Raw genomic sequence first — 21,863 nt, 5'->3', positions numbered from 1 at the left:
GGGAAATCCAGTGATGTCACTTTTTGTGCAGATGGATGTTGGGAAATCCACCAATGTCACTTCATGTGCAGGTGGACAGAGAGAAATTTATTTTCAGCACAGATTTTCAAAGTGAGAAAATTTGATGTATTTCTTTGAAGATTGCCTCTCTAGTACATCACTTATAGCACTTCAAATGTTGTAGTTTGCTATACCTCATCAAATCCTGGAAATTAAAATGTCCCCATTTGCATTACATGGTGTAAATCTAAACCTTTGATAATGTTTCATAGGATACAGTCTGTTCACTGTGCTTCCTTTTTAGGTCAGTTATGGTGCACAGCATAATGTGCTGAGTGACAAAGTCCAGTTCCCATCGTTTCTGCGCACAGTACCCCCCATGAGACCTCAGTCTATGGCATTTGCACTGTTAGTGAAGCACTTTGGTTGGACTTGGATAGGACTTATATCTGGAGATAATGACATGTGCTACATGTGGAGTAAGGATCTGGAGAAGGATTTAAAGAGTGTGGGGGTCTGTGTGTCTTTCTGGGAAAAAGTCCATGACCAATACCCAAAGGAAAAGATGAGGCGCGTCGCTGAGAGGATCAGGAGCTCTTCTGCCAGGGTTATCATCTGCGATTGTTATGAGATGGAACTTAAACCTCTTCTGCAGGAGCTGAGTGACTTGAACATAACTGATAGAATGTGGATTTTCTCAAATGGTTTAACAATAACTTCAGGTTATTTCCCAAGGTCCTCTCTGGGATTATTGAATGGTTCCATGGTAATAGTGCTCCATGCCCCAGACATGCCTGAACTCAAGCCGTTCCTAGAGAGCCTTCACCCTCACAGGTTTCCTGATGATATTTTCATCCATTCCTTCTGGGAGGCAGCCTTTGGGTGTACTTGGTCACACAATGCCAGCTCTTTAGGATCAGTGCCAGTGGACGCTAAGGATGGGGAGCCGCAGTGCAATGGCACAGAGGTGCTCGAAGATCTGGAGACAATGTTTGTATTGTCTGATATGAGTTACACTTATCACATGTATTTGGCAGTGTATGCCCTGGCACAGGCTCTGCAGGACCTGATCTCATGCACACCTGGGATGGGACCCCTCCAGAACAGCAGCTGTGCTGACGTACACCATCCAAAGCCGTGGCAGGTAAGAGGATATTGACTTTTGTATTGCTGTCTTTTTTCGTAGCATTCAAAACCAGTATGGGCTGCATTAGATTGCCTGAATACTGATCTCTAAACTTATTGTTTCCTTATTTGATTAAACCTTGATTATCAAGTCTCAAAAAAGTGTTAGACTGGCAAGGAATCCAGAAGTCTACCAGCATGAATGTTATGGTTCCACCGGTAGGCGCCCTTCATTCTTTGTGACCGTTGCTATTTCAATGTTTACCAAATGCCTGCTGACCCACTTGGCATTGTGAGAAATCATTTTGTGACATAATATGTGAACATCTGCACTTTGGCCATTCCCAGAGTGTTCAGCACATCTCTTCATCTGCAGCTCTTCCTGTGTGATAGAACAATGGACTCTAGTGGGATCAGAACATTCCCTCCAAAAGGGATATTGTACAGTCGGTTTGTGGGAGACCGGGTCGGGCTGGGTAAAAAATATGTGATTTGCAAATTGTGCAGTAAAGAAGAGGCCAGTATTTAAGAATCAAAGCTACTTTGAAATTTATGAACGTGCTGCTTGTGTGGCTAATGAGGGGTAGGTAGTTACATAAACTTAAGCTTGCTGAAGATTATGTTTGTGGCAACATTAGGGCAATTCAGTAATGAAATTCATTTTTTCCCTCCCATCTGAAAAAGGTCAAAACTATGACAAAACCCTGCTCTTCTACCACAAAGTGCTACTGTTCTGCTGAAGCTGTCTTTGATAAGATAATAAAAATCTAGTCCTACTCAATTCCTCTCTCATAGTCCCACTCAGCGCTATCTTATTCCTGCTCAACAGTCGGCCCTTTACCCTCTGAAAAGATTGAAGATTATTCAAACTATTGAGCTACAAATCATATGCACATATTGCAATATTCCAAGCCTAGCCAAATGCACACACAGCATCTCTGCTGCAGGTGCCATTAATTCCATAAACTGGCCTTCTAGTAGGCCCAGTAGATTGATGCATGTAGCCCTAAATCTTTTAATGTCCAGCTTTTTCTTAACCCTAATCCAAACTCTCCAAGCTACCCTCATGGTCATGAACCTCACTTCCCGTCATCCCCCCCAGGGCTAGCTCATAATTGGTTGGAAGTTCCAAACAGTGCACAAAGCAATCCATCATGCTCCTCCATGCTGAGAAAAGAGCCCCTATATGTTGCAGGAGCACTGCCCAATAATAAAATAAGAAATTGGGAGCTGCCCGCCCCCGGACTCCAGGGCCCACCTTGTTCTTTTGTACAGCCATACAACATTAGTGCAGATGGCATCCAATTTCCTCAGCAGTGACCCGTGGAGCTTGAGTGGTGTGGTTCAGAACAGATAAAGCACTTTTGGGAGACGAGTCTTCCAACTAAAGTTAGATGCAAACAGTTAACTCACATCAGCCACAGGGTAGAGACCGCCACTTGCTTAGAGATCAGAATATCGCCTAAGGTAGTTTCCATTTACAAGAATAAACTTGACCAGTTATTGGGTAAGATCAGCTTAACGCTCCCTTGCAAACATGGAAGCCGTTCACGCTCTGCTTACCATGAAAGGGGTGGGTAGTGGGTGTTGCATTGGGCATTCCACTGCAACAACCATTGATTATGACGCTGCCCACGATGTACAAGCGCAACGTACATAGGAGACAGCACAAAAATTAAGACCAGGGAAAACCTGGTCTTAACTTGGCAAAATGAGGAGAAAAGCATCATGCGGCACACATGGAAAAAGCAAAACCCCTTGGAGTGTTTATGTGCAGGAAGATGTCCCTTTCTGCACATAAACAATCTTTAAAAACAATGAAGTTTTGTAACTTCCAGGTGTGCTGCGGCAGTTCAGGATGGACTGTTCCCATGAGGCACAGGGTCAAGACTGATTTGCATATAGCTGTGTCTGAACTGGGGTGGGAAAGTGAGCTAAAGAACGATGATGGATTCAACCCAGATCTGTGACTGGGGGTTAGTGTCTGAAAAGTTTCAGCGCTCCTTCCATCATCTCCTTGTGTTTGCTTTGTTCGCCCTACGTTGGCAGGGTATGCCCAGACGTGGGTCCTTTGCTCACTTTGGCATTGGATTCAACCTAGCCTGGCTGATGAGGGCTGTTAGCCCAAAACTGGTCCCAGGATGCTTGTTTCTGGTCCAGGGAAGACATGGCTTGGCAGTTCAGACTGGACTGTTCCCATGAGGCACAGGGTCAAAACTGATTTGCATATAGCTGTGTCTGAACTGGGGTGGCAGAGTGGGCTAAAGAACGATGAGGGATTCAACCCAGATTTGTGAAAGGTGGTTCAGTGTCTGAAAACATACAGCGCTCCGTTCATCATCTCCTTGTGTTTGCTTTGTTCGCCCTACGTTGGCAGGGTATGCCCAGATGTGGGTCCTTTGCTCACTTTGCCACTGGATTCAAGCTAGCCTTGCTGATGAGGGCTGTTACACTGAAACCGGTCCCAGGATGCTTGATTCCGGTCCAGGGAAGACATGGCTTGGCAGTTCAAGCTGGACTGTTCCCATGAGGCACAGGTCAAGACTGATTTGCATATAGCTGTGTCTGAACTGGGGTGGCAGAGTGAGCTAAAGAACGATGATCCCCTGCACACAGACACCCTTGCACTATGGTGCAAGGGTGCAAGCGTTGGCGCTAAGCTGGTAAATTTAGCACCAGCGCAGGCGGAAACGCAACGCTGCACCATATTCTGGTAAATATGGTGCAGCCATGTGTTTCTGAACTGGCGGAGTGAGGCGTTAAGCTTTGCCGGTTAATGCCTCACCTCTTTGTACATATGGCCCATAGTTGGTAAGGATCTTCTGTCATCAATGCTGGTCAATGTTCCTAAGGTGGTTAAAACACAAGTAAAAGTAAGCATCTGTGTTACGTGTGTCTGTATAGTGTGTGACACTTTTAAGTATGACGATCCTAAACTCAGGATTTCACTTTCCGAAACCTGACACCGGGCAAATCTGACAACTATACACACAAAAAAGAAAGGGTCCAGAGATTGAGCCTTGTGTTAGTTCTTCTTGGCCTGATGGCCTTTACCAACGAGAACCTGTCCGGTCTCCCCCTCTTTTTGAGTAAGCACCAATTATTGATAAAGCATGAAGATAAAAACAATGGAGCGAGTCAGAATAGTGAAAGTTCAAAATAGGTAAATACCATAAGCAACCTGGGAGCATAAAGCATTCTGTAGAAATGAGATACAGTTAATGTGTGGCTAATGGACCCAGGTAGAGTGCCACTAATACACCCAGGTAAAGTGCCGCTAATAAGCCCAGGTAGAGTGCCACTAATACACCCAGGTAAAGTGCCGCTAATAAGCCCAGGTATATTGTCGCAAATTGATGCAGGTAGAGTTCCGATAATAGACCGAGGTAAAGTGCTGCTACTAGACTCGTGTAAAGTGCTACTAATAGACCCAGTTAAAGTGTTTTACTCAAGAGATCTCAGGTTAATTAAAGTACATTTTAAACTTAAAAATGACACAGTTAGAAAGTGAAATGGCAACGGCGAGTTACTGACAATTAAGGCACTCTTAGAACTCAGGTCTTACGATGTTTAGTACAACTTTCCACACCAAATAAATGTAGGACGCCACTGGGTTAAAAATAGAATCAATCTATAAGAGCCTGGCAGATTAAGGACAAGAAAATATGCAGTGACCTGGACAAAGCTACTTTGAAATATTTTGAACTCAATTAGGGGTCGATCGACTTCCACTTCACTTTATATGACAGTCATCTGGTGCCAAGCCTACTCCTTGATTGCAGGGGGGGGAAGAAACAGGCGAGCACAACTCTTAGCTCTGGAAGTGGAGAAGGTGGTCCTGGAGCAACTGAGAATGAGTGAGGAGGACCTATACACCCTTTGCCTAAAGCCGAAGGAATACAGGGATTTAGTGGTTGAATGGGCAAGCGCATCTCATATACTATCTGAATGGCACCTGTCTGAAGTGGGCAATAAAACAGGTAAACCACTGGCTTGGCTAGAGAAGTAGGATCAAATGAGGGGATGGGTCTTTCAGATCTCCAACGGTTAGGCAGACACTGTTTCAGACCCAGAGGGTATAGCTGACGCATTTGCAGTCTATTACGAACACCTATTCCCCATAAAAATACACTGTACTTCTTCTGAGATTACAGTCTTCTTGAAATAAATAACACTTCCTACACTTACAGAGGAACACCAACAGTTCTTAGAGGCAGACATACATCTGCACAAAATAGTCCATTGAGCTCAGGCAAGACTATGTGGCCCAATGGCCTACCCATTGAGTTCTATAAATAGCTGGCCTCCAAATTCGAACCTAAAAATTTGAAAATGTGGAATGAGGTGCAAGGGATGGGCCTGCTCCCAGAGGACCAACAATTGGCTACAATAGTGGTGGTACACAAGGCCGGGAAGCCCCCTGAATAGTGTTGTTTTTATTGGCCTATCTTGTTTCTTAATGTAGAGATAAAACTCTTTGCCAAATCGTCAATTAACTGGCTCCGTCAGGTTATTACCACCCTACCACCTGGACCAAACCATCTGCATGCCAATCAGGGGGACATGGCTGAATCTTTGTAGACTCTTTCGGGTCATGAGGGGTTCCGGCAATGAGAAGGTGTCCACGATGTTGCTGTCAATGGACGCCTCTATGGCCTTTAACACACTAGACTGAATTGACATGTTTAGGGTAATAAAACTATGGGTTTCGGTTCCAATTTCATAGATTGGATGAGCCTTCCGTAGACGGACCCCTTGGCTCACGTTAAATTCAACTGAATATTATCCCGTAATTTCACTCTTTTTAGGGCAACAAGGCAGGGATTCCAACTTCCTCCACTGCTTTTTACCCTCACTTTGGAGCCACTGGCTGTATGGGTCCAGGAGGACCTAAAAATATGGGGTATATGTTGGGGGAACCATGGGAATAGCGCATCTCTCTATACACCGATGATATCCTTTTTCATGCTATAAACCCCCACATGACGATCGTCAGGCTGACCCGAATACATTTTTGGTAGGCACTCTTGGTACATCATTAACTGGGACAAGTCCCTTATGCACCTTATGACAGGTCCCATGCCAATTCTGCCTTGAGGCTTTCACTTAGCTGTGTCCTACAGTTGTTTCAAATGCCTAGGGATCTATGTCACTATAGACCCCTACCTCTTTAGGTCCAACCTAGTTCCTATCCTGGGCGTTTGCATCCGTGGAAAACCTCGCTTTCAGGTTGGAGAGATTTTCAATGGGAAACTTGGGCTACCCGGGGGTACTCTTTTGGTCACTTAAAACTGAAAAACTCTTGCCCCAGAAATTCACAGTGGTCCAGGTATGGAGGATGGCAAGGGCATTTCTGGGTTGGAAGGATAGGCCCACTAAAATGACTCCACTGAGGTATAGAGAGGTGGCTAGGTTACAGGGCTTTAAACAGTGGAACATATCCACAGAGGACGATGTGTGGAAGGGAGACATAATGCTCACTTGGGCTGATATGCAGGCCTGCTATGATTTGGCACCCAAAGAATCCTTTAGATACTTGTAAGTTCAACACGCACTCATGGCTCATATCCCTAGATGCACCCTGATTCTAGAGTTCTCACCATTGGGAGGAGAGAGTCCTTTCTGAGGAGGTGCGCCAAACATGTGTCTCACTTATCTATAAGAAATTAATCCATTATGCACCCGCCATCCTTGTAAATATAAGGGCTAAATGAGAAGGAGATATTGGAGAGTGTGAGGATGGGGTGTGGGAAGAAGCACTCAGGACTTTCTGAGAGGTGGCCATCAATGCAGGGTTCTGCCTAATCAATTGCGCATCTTGCACCTTTCATATTACTCTTGCACTGCCATCCAGGCCATGGGTCGATGCCTGACAGAACTCTGCTTCTGAGGTTGCAGTGAAAAGGGCACTTTTATGTCCTGTGGTACTACCTCGTTATTAGATCCTACCGACTGGAAGTGCAGAGGCTCATGGGGAACTCCCAGACACAGCGAACACGTGTCTTTTGCATATCTGGGGAGAGGATCCACCATTGAGATATGGAACAATATGGACATCTTTGGGGCTTATGGTAGCCAAACAAAATATAGCATGCCTAGGGGGTGCCAGGGAGGCTCCAACTGTGGTGGGAAGGAAACGGGACTTGGACTGCTGTATGACAAATGAAAAGACAAATTACTAGGGCAGTGAGTGTTCATGCAAATTGGAAAACGTTTGGTCTGAGTGGCGCTCCTACAGAGCAATGGGCGGAGAATCCAGCACAGAACTTAATAGCCTTGAGGAGGGTTTTCCCTGAAATGGTGATGACTTGATTTCCTATAATGGAAGGACTTCCTTCAGAAAATAGAGGGCGTGAATTAAATTTGGAAGTGTCTTTGAAGGAGGAGAGCTTTGAGGTCAGTTTTGAAGGCCTGGGAAGAGCTGGTGGTCCGGAGCTGAGGCGGAAGTGAGTTCCAGATTCTCACCGCGTTGGATTGGGCCATCGATCTTTCCTTCTTGAAAGTGGGAGGTTCAAGCAATAAATTTTCTGCATTACGTGATGATCTGGAGCCTCCAGAGAGTTTCAGTTTATTCACCAGGTAGCGAGGGGAGGAGGAGTGCAAGGCTTTGTGGGTGATACAGGCAGTCTTGTAGATAGATCTTGCCTCTATGGGAAGCCAACGGAGGGTGGATAAAATGGGTGTGATGTGGTCGCTTCTTTTGGCCCCATATATGAAACGAGCTGCTGAATGGAGAACAGACTTCAGGGGGGACAGGTGGGATTTGGGGAGGCCAGTAAGAAGAGACAGTAGTCCAATCTGGAGAGAACCAGCGATTGGACCAGGATTTTAAGGTCGTGCTCCGGGAAGAAGCGACGAATCCCCCAAAGAAGGCGCAGTTGGTATCGAGCAGGCTTTGCAATGGAATCGATGTGGGAGAATAGATTGAGTTTTTTGTTGAGTATGACACCAAGGGATTTTGCGCTCTCGACAATGATGGGTTCATTGTTCAGTAGATTAATCTGATCCATCCATGATTGCACTAGGGGAGGAGAAAGTGAGGAGGAGAGGAGGAGGAATTCGATTTTGGAGGGATTCAGGATCAGTTGATGAGTTAACATCCAGTTTTGAATGGAGTCGAGAGTAGAACTTAGGAAGGAGAGATCGTGAGTGGAGGCCACCTTAAGGTAGATTTGAGTGTCGTCCGCATAAGGATGATAGTGGATCCCGGACTTACGCCTTGAGGAACACCTTGACCGAACGCTAAAGGAGATGAAAGACTGTTCGCTATTTTGATCATTTGGGATCTATCAGAGAGGAAGGAGGCAAACCATTTGAGCACAGTGCCCTCTATGCCCATTCTCTGTTGAAGAGTGTTAAGGAGAGTGTTGTGATTGACAGTGTGAAAGGCTGCAGAAAGGTCAAGAAGAATTAGAAGACAAGACTCCCCTGAATCGAGTATCCGCAGCGCGTCATCAATCACTAGCAGCAGGGCTGTTTCAGTGCTGCAGTTTTGAATGAAGCCGGACTGGAAATTGTCCATAAGATCATTGTCCTTGATATGGCGAGAGAGCTGTTTAGCGACACATTTTTCTGTGATTTTCGCAAGAAAGGTTAGGTTAGTGATGGGACGGTAGTTGTTGGGGTCGTTCGCATCAGCGGTGGGTTTTTTAAGCAGAGGGGTGACCTGCCCAGTTTTGAAGGAAACAGGAAGGGAGCCTTGACTGAGGGAGAGGTTGACCAGAATGGTCCAATAGGAAAGAGAATGGGTATAGAAGTCAATGGCAATGGCACTAGGGATGGGGTCAAGAGAATGGTTAGAGGGCTTTGTATCGAGGACGCATTTAAGGAGGGCATCATCAGAGATGGGGTCAAAGTTTTGCCAAATGGTTAAGGATTTGCGCTCCTCTGTAGGGGTAGGATGAATGACCTGATCTACAAGTGATTTCACCTTTTCGTCAAAGAATATAGCGAATTCCGCTGCTTTCTTTGTGGAATCCTCCAATTTGGAGGATGGGGGAGTGCTGTTTGGGTTCTTGATGAGGTCGAATAATTTTTTGGGGCTATTTTTGGCTGAGTCAAGGAGGGATTTGAAGTGCGGCGCTTTTCCAAGGAAGATGTGCTTGTGGTACTTGGATGTTGCTGAACGAAGCGTGGCCAAATTTTCAATTGAAGCTCAAGAGATAGGCATTCAAAAGTGTGGAAGGAGCTGATAGGAAGAGCCTTAAGTTGAAGGGAGTTTCTAAAGATGACTGCAACACCTCCCCCAACTTTGTCAATTCTGTCATTTCTAAGTATAGAATAGCCTGTGGGTACAAGGAGATCAAACATAGAGTGAGAGGTATCATTGAACCAGGTCTCTCTGAGGAAGAGCATGTCAATTTTGTGCAAGTTGATGGTATCGGAGATTTCAAGTTTGTGTTTTATTGCAGATCTGTAGTTGTGGAGCATACAGTGCAGCTCTGTCGCAACTGTTTTGGTAATGGGGGCACTTGGGCTATGAGGGGTGATGGGGATATTGTACTTATATGAGGGCGCTCTGGAGGGTTTAGGTGGATGAGTGGTTCTGACAGAGGAGATGGTCGGAATAGTGTAGATAACAGGGTTACTGGGAAGTGAAAGTGGAAGAAGGGTGGCGTTCGAGTGCTTGTGTGAATTTGCAGACGACAGGCTATGCTTAGCTATTATGGAGTGTGGGGGCAAGGTGCATCTCGTGGGAGGGTGAGTGTTTTCCAAAGGAATTGAGGTGTATGGAAAAGTCGAGATCTTGGAGCTTAAGACTAAAATGGTAGCTTCAAGTTGGGAGATGGAGGTGATTAGAGAGCCTAACTTATTTTCCAGAGAGAGTAAGGCAGAGCATGGCATGTTGAGTGGCTCGATGGAAACAGGAGGGGGTGCACTTGGCGGTGGAAAGCAGGGAGAGGTGTGGGAATGGGAGGGGAGTAGGGGTATAGGGTTCAGAGGTGGGGAAAGGTTTTGGATGAGAGCAGGAGTTGGTGCACCAGGGGTGAGAGGAGAGTTGTCGTTGTTGGTGTTGCAAGAAGGATAGGAATTAAGGACAAAATTAGGGGGCGCAAGGAGAGGAGTGGGGTGCTGGGGCGGAAGGAAAGGGGAGGAGTGTGTGGAGTCATAGGGATGAATGAGGTTAGGGAGGAAGAGAGGGGAGGGGGTTGGAGAGGTCCTGGCAGCTAGGTGAGGTGACTGTGAGGGAGCGGGGATCAGGCAGAGTGGGGGAGATTGGGAGATAGGGAAGTTGAAGAAAGGAAGTGGTTCTGCTCGGTCCGATGGAGGGAAAGGGTTACCAGGGGGGGCAAGGGGGTAGCACAGCATTGCTGGAGGAGTGTGAGGAAGGAGAGAGATGGAATGTATTTGTGGGGAAATTGGGGTACATAGTGAGGGGAGGAGTGGGAGGAAAAGCAGAGAGGAGGAGGGAATAAGGGGAACGTAAGGAAAGTTAACTAGGGGAGAGGGCTGGAGGAGAGGTGGTCTAAGGAGGGGGCTGGCCGGTAGGGATAGGGGGGAGGAGATGAGAATGGAGTGCCGGGACGGTGCAGAATGGACGAGGAGCGTGTTACCTAGAGGTAAGGCTGAAGTGAAGAGGGTATCCCCCAAGGCTCAGTCCTCTCCCACACACACTTCAACATTTACATGGAACCGCTCACTACCATTCTAAAAGAAGCAAACATCGACTACCACCTCTATGCTGACACCCAGCTGTACCTCGAGAAGTACTCCCTTAATGACATCCTCCGACTCAACTCCACACTATCAAAAGTAGAAAATTGGCTAACACTTAACCACCTCAAACTCAACCAAGAAAAAAACTAAATCCTTGTTTTCTCCAATCATGAACAACCCCTTCAAATCCAAGAATGGATAAACAACCTTGACTCTCTAAACTGCAAACTTACTCCAGCAATCTCAGCTAAATTTCTAGTGATCTCTCTAAACTCAAGTCTCAACATGAGCTCCCGCATAAACCCCACAGCAAAAGGCGTCCTCTACAATCTAAAACTCCTCAACAAAATCGAACTTTTCAAACCCCTCAATGAGCTAAAACTCGCAGCCCAGTCTCTAGTTCTCTCCAGACTTGAGGATGGAAATGCCACACTAACTGGGAGAGCTAAAGCAGAGAACCACCCTAAATGCAGCAGCAAGAATTGTCACAGGCACCAAGAAATCAGTAGCGGCCCGTGGTGGGAGCGCTACCGGGCGCTGACATGGGGCGGGAGAGGGACAGGGTGGGGGTAGTAACCTATGGATTACTGCTGATTAGAGGTAAGTAAACATATACATAAAAAAAACAAATTTCATTGCGCGCCCTGCATCGCATGTTGCCCAGTTTTCCTTTGAAGTTGGAGGGAAGCTTCTAGAGGTTTTCCTCTGAAGTACCGAGCATCCTGTCTTCCCTGTCCTTGATCCAGACTAAGTGCAGGGGGTATGCAGTGCTTTGTATTGAGGCAGGACACAGCACATCCAAGTTTAAGTAGGGCTGTACCCAGCTCTGCCCTCCCACCAACTCCAACTCTCTAAAGTGTGTGGCTATTTACGCTAAATACACAAAGCCCAACTGTCAGCTATACCCAGTTATGTGACCAGAGTCAGGCAACATACACTAAATGGCTAAGTTAGGAAAATTCAAGATTTCCAAAAGTAGAAAACACACAGATGATGGATGGAATGTAGAGCAAATCAAACATTCTCTCCCAGTCAATAGATCTGGGTTAAATCCATTGTTCTTTTGCTCACCATGCCATGCCAGTTTAGAACCAGCCATATGCAAATCAGTCTTGACCCTGTGCCTCGTGGGAACAGTTCAGACTGAACTGCCAGGCCAGGTCCTCCCTGGACTGAAAACAAGCATCCTAGGACCGGTTTCAGGTTTTCACATCTCATCAGCCAGGATTGCTTGACTCCCGTGGCATGGAGAGAGAGAACGGGACCCACGTCTGGGCGTACCCGTCACACTTGGGGTGACAACGGCAAAACCGGTCCTAGGATGCTTGTTTCCAGTCCAGGGAAAGATTGATTTGCATATTGCTGGGTTCAAACTGAAATGGCATAGTAAGCAAAAAAACAATGGATTAGACCCAGATCTCTGTATTGGGGTGAATGTATGATATTGTTCTGCATTCTGTCCATCAATTGTTCTTTTTGCATTTGTAACCCCGAGTGGGATAGGTATGCCCCGATCTGGGTCTGGTGCTCTCCATGCCATTGGAGTCAAGCTTTCCTGGCTGATGAGGGGTGAAAGCACGACACCAGTCCTAGGATGCTAGTTTCCAGTCCAGGGAGGACCTGGCCTGGCAGATCGGGCTGGACTGTTCCTATTGGGCGCAGGTTCAAGAATGTTTTGCATATGGCTGGGTTGAAACTGGAATGGCATGTTGAGCAAAAAACCAATGGATTTAGGACCAGATAAAATGGTTATTTAAAATACAACTTCACCATAAGTTAGGATTATTCATTACAATTCCAAATATATCAAGTCAAGTCAAAAGCTTTATTCGGTATGTAAAATACAACCATATAAGCAAGACATGTAATAAATACAATATTAAATACATAGCGGACAAAAATATCTTATACAATAAGCACTATACATTTATGTATACAAATTCACCATTGCTGTACCAATCTGGTAGTCCGTTAAAATTATTATAGTAAATGAGAAAAATCAGCATTGTATATTATAACTATGCACAAATTTTTTTGTGCAAAAAAAAAGGCAATATTAAAGTGCAATGTGTATCCCTAAACAACTCAAAATAAAAGGGGCATAAGAGGGTTACGGACAGTACTACATTAGAATAGAATGACAAAGTGCAAATTCTGCATAAAGTGACAAGTACATTATAACCGTGCAAAAGGTGCTGAATAGAGGGGCAATTTTAAAAAGCTTTAAACATCCATGGAGAACACAGAATTTAAAATGCATAAATGGTATAAGCGGTACATACTTAATGTGCAAAATACGCAAAACAATGGAAGCTAAACAGTACAAATTATAGACTTCCTTATGTTTATACACTTTAACACATATAGTGCAACGCAAAAACAAATGTCAGGGCTTTCCAAAAACATTAAGAGCTTCATTGCTAATTTAGTGGTATTATATGTTAAAAAGATAGGTTTAAGATAAAACTTCCTAAAATGACAGTAAAATTTACAAAACAATAAAAAGTGACAGCAGCATTGCTTTGAAATGTTATCACAAGGGCACAATGTATTCGATTTGATTTTCATGTGCGGGAATGAAACTAAGTGATGGACAATCCCGAGCCTTAAACGGGTTAGGACAAATTGATGAGAATTTCTTGTTACGAACGTAAGGTAAGCCTGAAAACCTTTCCTCAAGTTTAAATCATTATATGATACTACGGTTATTAAATTACTGGACTGTCTCTCTCTGGCCGCATTCTTGTATGCTAGAAACCTTAGTTTTAGATCTTTCTTTGGTATCAATGCAGCTACTTCTGGTTTCAGATAAATATTACAGTCATATAGGACATTGAACCCATAGTAAATATAGCTTAACCATGGTATACGTGATAGGTTGTCAAGCCTCAAGCAATCTTTAATGATTGATTGTGTGAATATCGTCTCAGTTTTAGACCAGATGGAGCGCCAAAGTAATAGTGGACGTAATGCAGCTAAGTCAGTAATGAAGTCGATACCGACTTCCATGTGAGTTAATAAAGTCGAGGCTGAGGGGGGGGGCACATAAACGTCATTCAGTAAACAATTCACCTGATGGTGGCCCCACACTCCCACCCCGTACAGTGCCGATGATACGCACCTGGCATTATAATGGCCAACATTTCTTTTATCCTTCTCTGCCCCAGTTTAGCTGCAAATCTAAAAATGCTACTGGTATTTCTATTCATCTTTAGTCTCACATTCTCATCCTCATATGTCCATTTCCCATCTCCAGAGAATGTTATCCCCAGATAGCAGAATCTAGTAACCGTTTGCATCTTATCTTTATCAATGTAGAAGGTAGATTTGGATTTTACCTTCCTACCGCAAATCATAGCAAATGTCTTAGTTTTGTTGACTACTACTTTCCTATCTTCAATAAATAACACAAATCTGTCTATAAGGTGTTGTAAACCGATCTGTGTGCGTGATAAAAGTACCGCGTCATCTGCGTATAATAAAATTGGGATGGGATTACCTTCGATCATAGGGGCATCTGAAGATAATTTACTTAAAATTGAATCAATTTGGTTAATAAATAATGAGAATAAAAATGGTGCCAGTACACAACCCTGTCGGATACCTCTGGCCACTTTAAAAAAGGGTGTACATTCCCCCAAAGGACCATAACGAACTTTGCAAGATAAACCAGAATAAAGCCGTGCCAAAAAATAAATGCACTCCTTTGGGGCACCAAGTTCCAGAAGGATATCCCACAGGATTTTATGATCTACAAGATCAAAGGCACTACTCAGTTCTGCGAAACAAAGGAACAGGTTACCTTCCTTAGCAACAGTGTATTTGTGGATAAGGAGGTCAAGATTAACACACTGTTCCGTTGTCCCCAGACCTTTTCTGAAGCCATATTGTGCCCTTGACAAAATCAAATTATCCGTGGCCCAAGTTTCAAGTCTTTTTAAAATTATTCTACTCATTATTTTTATCGAGGAATCTAGTAGGGAAATGGGGCGATAATTGCTTGCCTCAGACTTGGAGCCTTTTTTGAAAAGGGGAATAATCAAAGACTGGCCCCAAGAAATAGGTAGCTGACCCTCCGCAGTAGCATTAAAAAATCTAGTCAAAATGGGGGCCCACAAATGTAGTTCAGATTTATATAAATCCAACGGGACCCCATCCGGACCGGGTGCTTTACCGCCTTTACTATTACTTAGACCCTCGTAGACCTCATCCAAACTTATGTCTAAGGGTAATCTTGGCCATATATGATCGTTATCCTGTAAAAAATCTAAAACTAACCTATCACGATTAAAAATATTTAAAAAGTGTTGCATCCATGAATTGCAGTCTACATGCGAGGTTATTTCAGGCACATTATCATTTTTCAAGAAGGGGCTATTTATAGTTTCCCAATACAGTTTACTATCATTTGTGTCTGCCGCTAGATTGAGGTTGTTCCAGGCCTCTTCTTGTAATGCTCTTTTCCTCTTGACGAGGGATGTTTTATAGTTGGCGCGACAGTTTTTAATACTAGTGGGGTTTCGTGGTTTAGTACTCAGAGCTTGTTTTAAATCATGCAAGGCATGAGTACAACTCTTATCAAACCATCCCATATTAATTTCTCTTTTCCCCTTATATGTCTTAGTAAGAAGACTGTCTATTGTTTCATTAATTATATGTAACTTATTAAGTATATTATGCGATTTCACCTCCTCGCCAAGACAATAATCTATCTCCTGTTTGCATTTCCTTAATACCTCCTGCAATAATTTATGTGGAACAATCCTAGACCACCTAATCCTCATTCCATTTGGTCTTACGGCTTCAACATGGTTAATATGGTTATTAATGACCATTTGTTTGTTGCCCCAGCAGTGTAATAGTATAGAAATACTATTGTGATCACTTAATGTTTGCTCGTTAACCCATAAATTGGAATAAGCAGTGTTATTGAATAGCAGAATGTGATCAATGTGGGAATTAGCACCTCTTCCTGTGAAAGTTGGACAATTAATGTTTTCCCTATTTTTCATACAGCTTAACATGTCCAAATCAAACTTGGCTAACATCTTGTTTAAAGCCATACCATATGTACAGTGTGGAAAGTGTAAAAAATCAACTTCCTCCTTATTTCCACACTCCCTTCTTAACCCACACAAAATACTCATGGCATGAGGGCATGGGCTTATGTTAAAATCGCCCAGCCAAAGAATAATAGACTGGCAGCCAGATAGTACCTGAGTCCTCTCAATTTCTTTTTTCAACTGAATCAAAATTTTACCTCTATCAGCAGTAAAAACATTGTTATAAAAATTTATCAGTATTAAATCTTTGCCCTTATCGAACTCCAAACGCAATACCTGAGAGTAAACATCCACTGGGACGCAACTCTTAATTTTACATTGGTTGAGTTTAGTGGATACCAGAAGCAAAAGGCCTCCCTTAGCCCTTCCAGCAATTGAGCTGACCGCATTCAAACAGTATGATAAATATCCCTCAACAAAAATAGGTTCCTCGCACCAGGTTTCTTGAAGGCATATTATATCATAGCCTATATTAATGAAATCCTTCCAAAAAGGAGTGTCCAATTTTCTGTTCAAACCCGCAATATTCCATGTGACAACACTGTAGCCTAAAGTAAAGTCGCAGTTAGCTACTACGCAGCCATTTGACACAACCACAGTAGAATCTGGATTTTAAAAAGTATCTACCGTAGATAGCTTTGCTATGGTCCCGATGGAATTGGGTCCCTCAGTTGCGTTATCTACTTCTGCTATGTTAAATTCAGAAGTAGGAGGGACTTGGGCAGCTACTATGTTAGGTGAATAACAAATGTCCTGATTACCGCGGGTCTTTTCTCCCTTCCATTCATTAGGTTCAACACTTAATATAGGCCTTGTAGGGTAATTGACCTGTGCTGGGTTATTTGACAAAATATGTCAATCAATGTCCTCCAGGGATTCGAGAATCTTAAATCTGTTGAATGTTGGGATACAAAAATTATGACGGGGTCTCAATGTTTGTACAAAACCGGTGTTACTTGGGTAGCTGGGTTCCAATAAATGCCTATAAAAATAGCCTAATGGTAATAAGGTAGTGTTAAATTCCCAGGCTGATGGTAATGGCGCATTCATAAGCGTGTTTTTGGCCCACAAACAAGTTTTAAAATTTATTATGACACAGTCACCCTCAAAGTTTTTTCTAAGGGGACCTACCCATCCCACTCTCTGCGCTAGTATAATTTGGCTGGCCCCTACCATGGGAAAATTACAATTATTAGACAACCAGTGGAGGATTTTATTCTTCAATTGATCATGGTTCTCCACTTGCCCATCTTTTAATTTAGGGATATTAACCAGCACTGCTACATATGCGCTGCATTCCGGTGGTAAATTAATACAAGGAGGGGTCTTGCTGATGTTTGATGGAATCGTATATGCTCCCTTATCCTTGTGTGTTTGTTCTATTGGTAAGGTGCATGTGTTAGGGTGGCCACCCTGTTGCTCTCTTACTATTGTATTCCCTTCCGAAGGTGACTGTGAGCTTATTACTGGGTCGCCCCGAAGCTGGCTATTAGCGGGCTTACTTATGGGCACATTAGTTATTGGCGCATTAGTTATACCAGCATCCCTAACAGTGGTACCCTCTGATAAAGTTAGGCTTTCTATACCTTTTGTCTTTAAGTCTCGAATCCCAATTTTATCAATAGATCCTTTCAGTTTATGAACCTCCCTGGTCAAATTATCCACTGTATCATGCAGTGGCCTAATAAGCTCGACTAATTTATCAAAAATTGCTTCCAGACTAGGGGTTTCCAACATATTTTGTTTAGCCCTTGTACGTGTGATAACCTTGTTCTCTATTAAAGGCAATTTTTTTCCCTTTTTCTTTGGCATAGTACTCTGTCCTACGCTTTTTTTCCGCGCCCCTTTTTGGTTTATCAATGGTGATAATAATGGCTCAGGGCTATCTTCTAAGGCCGATAATCTGGGAGTGTTTGAAAGTATCGACTGAGTACTAACATTTACATCCTCTCTTTCTAAATTGATCAAGGCTATAGGTATTTCGGCGTTGCGAGTGGTAGTATCGCTAAGATTGCCTTGGTTAATTGATAGTAGTGCGCTTGAACTCATGGATAGTCTTTTTTCAGTCCTATCTATTTCTTGAGTAAGAGCACTAACTGCTTTTACTAAGTAGGTGTCAATGGTGTTACATGCTGAATCAGCTGAAGCTTTGGCTCCCCGCCTAACCATGACCAGAAAAGGTGTAGGGGAACTTCTATCAGCACAGTATCACGAGCAACACGATACACTGATTGTAACTACTTGTAACTTACAACTGGGATTAACTCAATACTTTACATGTCCAGTAGACTCAAACAACCAATCCAAGAGGGTTGGCCCGGCCCGACCTCTTTCGTTCTCTGACGGCCTCAGATGGCCCGCCCTTTGCCCGGGCTTAGCCCGGCGCCGCCCGCGCGCGGTCCCGCGACGCGGGGAGTGTCCTCCCAATTTAAACGCCTCCTGGCGCGAAATAGGTGTTGGCAATGACGGCTTCCTGCCGCAAGGGATCGTGGGGCTTGTAGTCCCTCCCTCTCTGCGGCCGCGCCGATGGAAAGGAACGCGGCGGCGGGGACAGACCCTCAAGGCACCAAGAGCACAGAGCAGCAGTGAACACACCAGTCAGGTAGGATCCCATGATTTTTTCAGCAGAACGCCCCAAATATATCAAATATGACCTGGATATCTGCTCTCATTTGGAAATTACAGGTTTTTAAATGTAACAAGGTAACTCTAATGTTATCCTAGGGGAGAGGTATACCTTGCAGTAGTGCAAAATGAATGCAAGATTTTGTTTACTACCAGGACATACAAAACTTAAAAGCCTAACGTCAAACTGTGTAAACACACTTTACCTGACCTCTGGGCTGTCCATGACCCACCCTAGGGGTAACCTATATGAATTAAAAAGGAAGGTTTAGGCCTGGCAAAAGGTTTATTTTGCCAGTGGCAGATTAAAAACTACACAAACAGGCTGCAATAGCAAGCCTAACACATATTTAAAGAATTACTTAAGGAGGTGGCACAATAAGTGCTGCAGGCCTACTTGTAGCATTTGATTTACAGGCCTTGGGTACATGAAGCACCACCTTACTAGGGACTTATAAGTACATTAAATATGCTAATTGTGGATAAGCTAATGTTACCTTGTTTAGGGGTAAGAGCACAGCACTTTAGTACTGGTTAGTAGTGGTAAAGTGCACAGTCCTAAATCCACCAAAAATGAGATCAGCAAAAATGTAGAAAGAAGGTAGAGGGTTTGGTGGATGAAGACCACAAGGCTGTCAGAGCTAATACCAAAGGTAAGGTTGTAGTGAAGATTGCTATCTATATACGTACAATGCTAAGTTAGCACAACTGCGTTAGATGTTAGAAAGCCATCTTTCCGCTTTTGCTGCTTTTGCACACGACACTGTAGTCACATGTTATTAAGAAAGAAATGCTTACTCGACTTTGCTTTACATGAGAACTGTCTGTTGTTCACATCGCTAACAGTGAGCAGCGACCTTGGTCTGTACATTGTGTAAAGAAACAGTCTGGGTCGCTAGACGGTGCATGTTGTTGGGTTCAGGTTGATCGGCCCACTATTTAGCCATAACACGCACGCAGCTGCGAATACCTGAAAGAAAGTCGGGTGCTTTTAATATTGCAGTGTTGCATGTTTTTCATTACATTCGGAAGAAGAGCTTTCCCAGGAGCAGAGTCTAGCTGATCCTGTGATGTGATCGCCCTGAACTGATCTTTACGGTATGGGGTTCCCAGTCAAGCCTAGAGACCTTCTATTAGTCTAATAATAATAATATTAGTTTATTAGTGAAAGGAAGGTGGCTGATATCCACTGTAATTTTAGCATGATTACTCCTTTCATTTTCTATGGTATTGTAACTATGCTGATGGTTTTGATCTTAATCATTTGTCTGCTTATGTTAGCCAAAGTACTGCATCTTAGGACACGAGGTTTATAAAATAAACTCTTTAAACGTTACCGTGTCTCTGTTTATTCGATTGTGGACTGATATGAGAATAATTATGAACAGGTATTTCTGATTCCCACCATTCCTGAGAATACTCTAAGTCGCTTGTTCTGGGTTGTCTATACATTGGGACCGCCGAGATAAAACTCGGATAACGAATGGGACACTGATGCTGGTCGGATAAGGGGTTCTGGGTTCTGAGGTGAGTTTTTGGTACACCACAATTCACTGAGGTCCTGGTTTCCTGTGCATAGTTCTCTGCATAAGCAGAATCCCTGCAACATGGCGCACCTAACGTTTGGTCTATTGATTTGAAACGCCTTAGTAGTGCTTATATTAGTCCACAACACCCTCACTCTGGTTTCCGGTTGACAGGAGTGACGGGTTAACCTACCTGTGTTTCAACTAATAGGTTCATTCAAGCTTGATCATTAAAAAGGTTATTTTTACTGAACCCCAGTGCTACTGTTGATATCGTTGATACTCTTTAGTGTGTCCTAATGGCGGTTGACATAGCCGCGCATAGCCGTGCACCTCTATGCCGTCACTTGACGCTGTATGGGGTGCCGGATGATGGGATGGCTGTTATTTTTGTGGTGAGCGCTGATGCGTCTTACCCGTATGAGTTGTTTTACTCCTGGGTGACTTTTCCGGCGGTGGAAGACGATGATACGTTTCACACCTTTACTCCCACACAGCTACCTGCGGACTATACCCCGTATAGGACACAAGAAATTCCAATCTCTGCCTGGCAGCATACAATTTGGTTTAATGGCGCCCTTCCCCATGCGGTTGCACCGGCGAGAATGGGCCCGTTGTCTATTGCAGGGGCCACATGGCCGGTGCTAGCCAGATTTACGCCTCATCCCCGCTATCTCACGGTGGCTGTGGCTGAGTTGTGTGTGCTCCACACTGCCCTTATTACAGTACATAGGGCTTTAGTGCAGTACATGTCATGCAACGTGCAGGTGGGGGCACCTGCTGTTGCGGGACATACAACGGACCACCACGCGGTGGTTATTCGTCCTATAATGGTTAATTCGGTGGTTGGCAAGCACCCCCAAAGTAAGGATGAATTTCCTTATTGGCTTGCTGAGAAATTTGACAACTGGAGGCGGTTTTTCCACATACCACTCCTGTGGAGAAACACAGGATTCTCACCATTAGTATGCCAAAAGATCTGGTCCCAGATATGGCCGATTGCACAAACTGGGGCAAGGTCTTTGCTGTGACCTACTCGAAGTGCTACGGCACTCCGTCTATGTCTGTACTACCCTCCGTGATTAAACGTGTGCAAGAGAATCACGGTGCGGAGGCTGCTGTTGAATTGGGAATGATGCTTGTCAGTACGTTCGATGTGGTGGCTTCCATGGTAATGGGCAACCTCAAAGGCGATGCCATGCAGTTCCAGGTAGCTAATATGCTGGACCTCGTGGATGAACTTAACAAGCCCAAAGAGTTCGCTAAAATAATTGCGAAAGCCTACAGGACCGTGGGCCGTAGTGCTTTGGGTGTAAAACCCGCCGTGATAATTCCTGAGTACAGCAGACTAAGGTGAGCTCATCGACTAAAGACGAACGCCCAAATTTTCCTAAACAAAGATGGCGAGCGAAGAAACAGGGGAAGCAGCAACAGAAACAGGGGTCTCGTCCTGCCTCGCCCGTGCAGTCGTCCAGCGAACGCACATATGATTTGCGCGATCGATCTCGTATTAAGTCACCTGATAGATTTCAGGTTTCTGAACAACGCTCTCCTCATTCTTCACAGGAAACATCGGCTTCACAATCCGGTGGCGGAGACCGTGGAAAAGGAAGGGGTGCCCAAAGTCGTGAGCAACCCCGCCAGACTGACGGCAAAGGCAAGCAGGACGAGTCTGCACGTCAAAGACCCCCGTTTCAGAAGAAGAAAGTTGCTGTGCTAACAGCGAGGTATGCCACAGATGGTGCGGACGTAGCTTCAGAACCTGACATGGGCACTAACGCTGCTCGACGGCGCGGCGGAAGTTACAGTAGTGCGACAAGCACTGCGTCCATATCTGGTGGTGACAGCAACTGATACGTTCATAACT

General features: G+C 44.4%; 1 protein-coding gene across 1 annotated transcript in view; it reads left to right on the top strand.

The window, feature by feature from the left end:
• The window catches only part of LOC146829887 (extracellular calcium-sensing receptor-like), a 170,331-nt gene that overhangs the window by 33,146 nt on the left and 115,322 nt on the right, over positions 1 to 21,863 (top strand). The window contains exon 2 of the mRNA XM_085606563.1: positions 305 to 1,144. Within this exon, the coding sequence (XP_085462689.1) occupies positions 305 to 1,144 (840 nt within the window). The remainder of the gene's footprint in view (positions 1 to 304; positions 1,145 to 21,863) is intronic.

The sequence above is a fragment of the Triturus cristatus genome, chromosome 5_2 (genome assembly GCF_964204655.1).
Source record: "Triturus cristatus chromosome 5_2, aTriCri1.1, whole genome shotgun sequence".
Taxonomy (NCBI): domain Eukaryota; kingdom Metazoa; phylum Chordata; class Amphibia; order Caudata; family Salamandridae; genus Triturus; species Triturus cristatus.
This window is presented reverse-complemented; position numbering and strand designations above follow the sequence as displayed.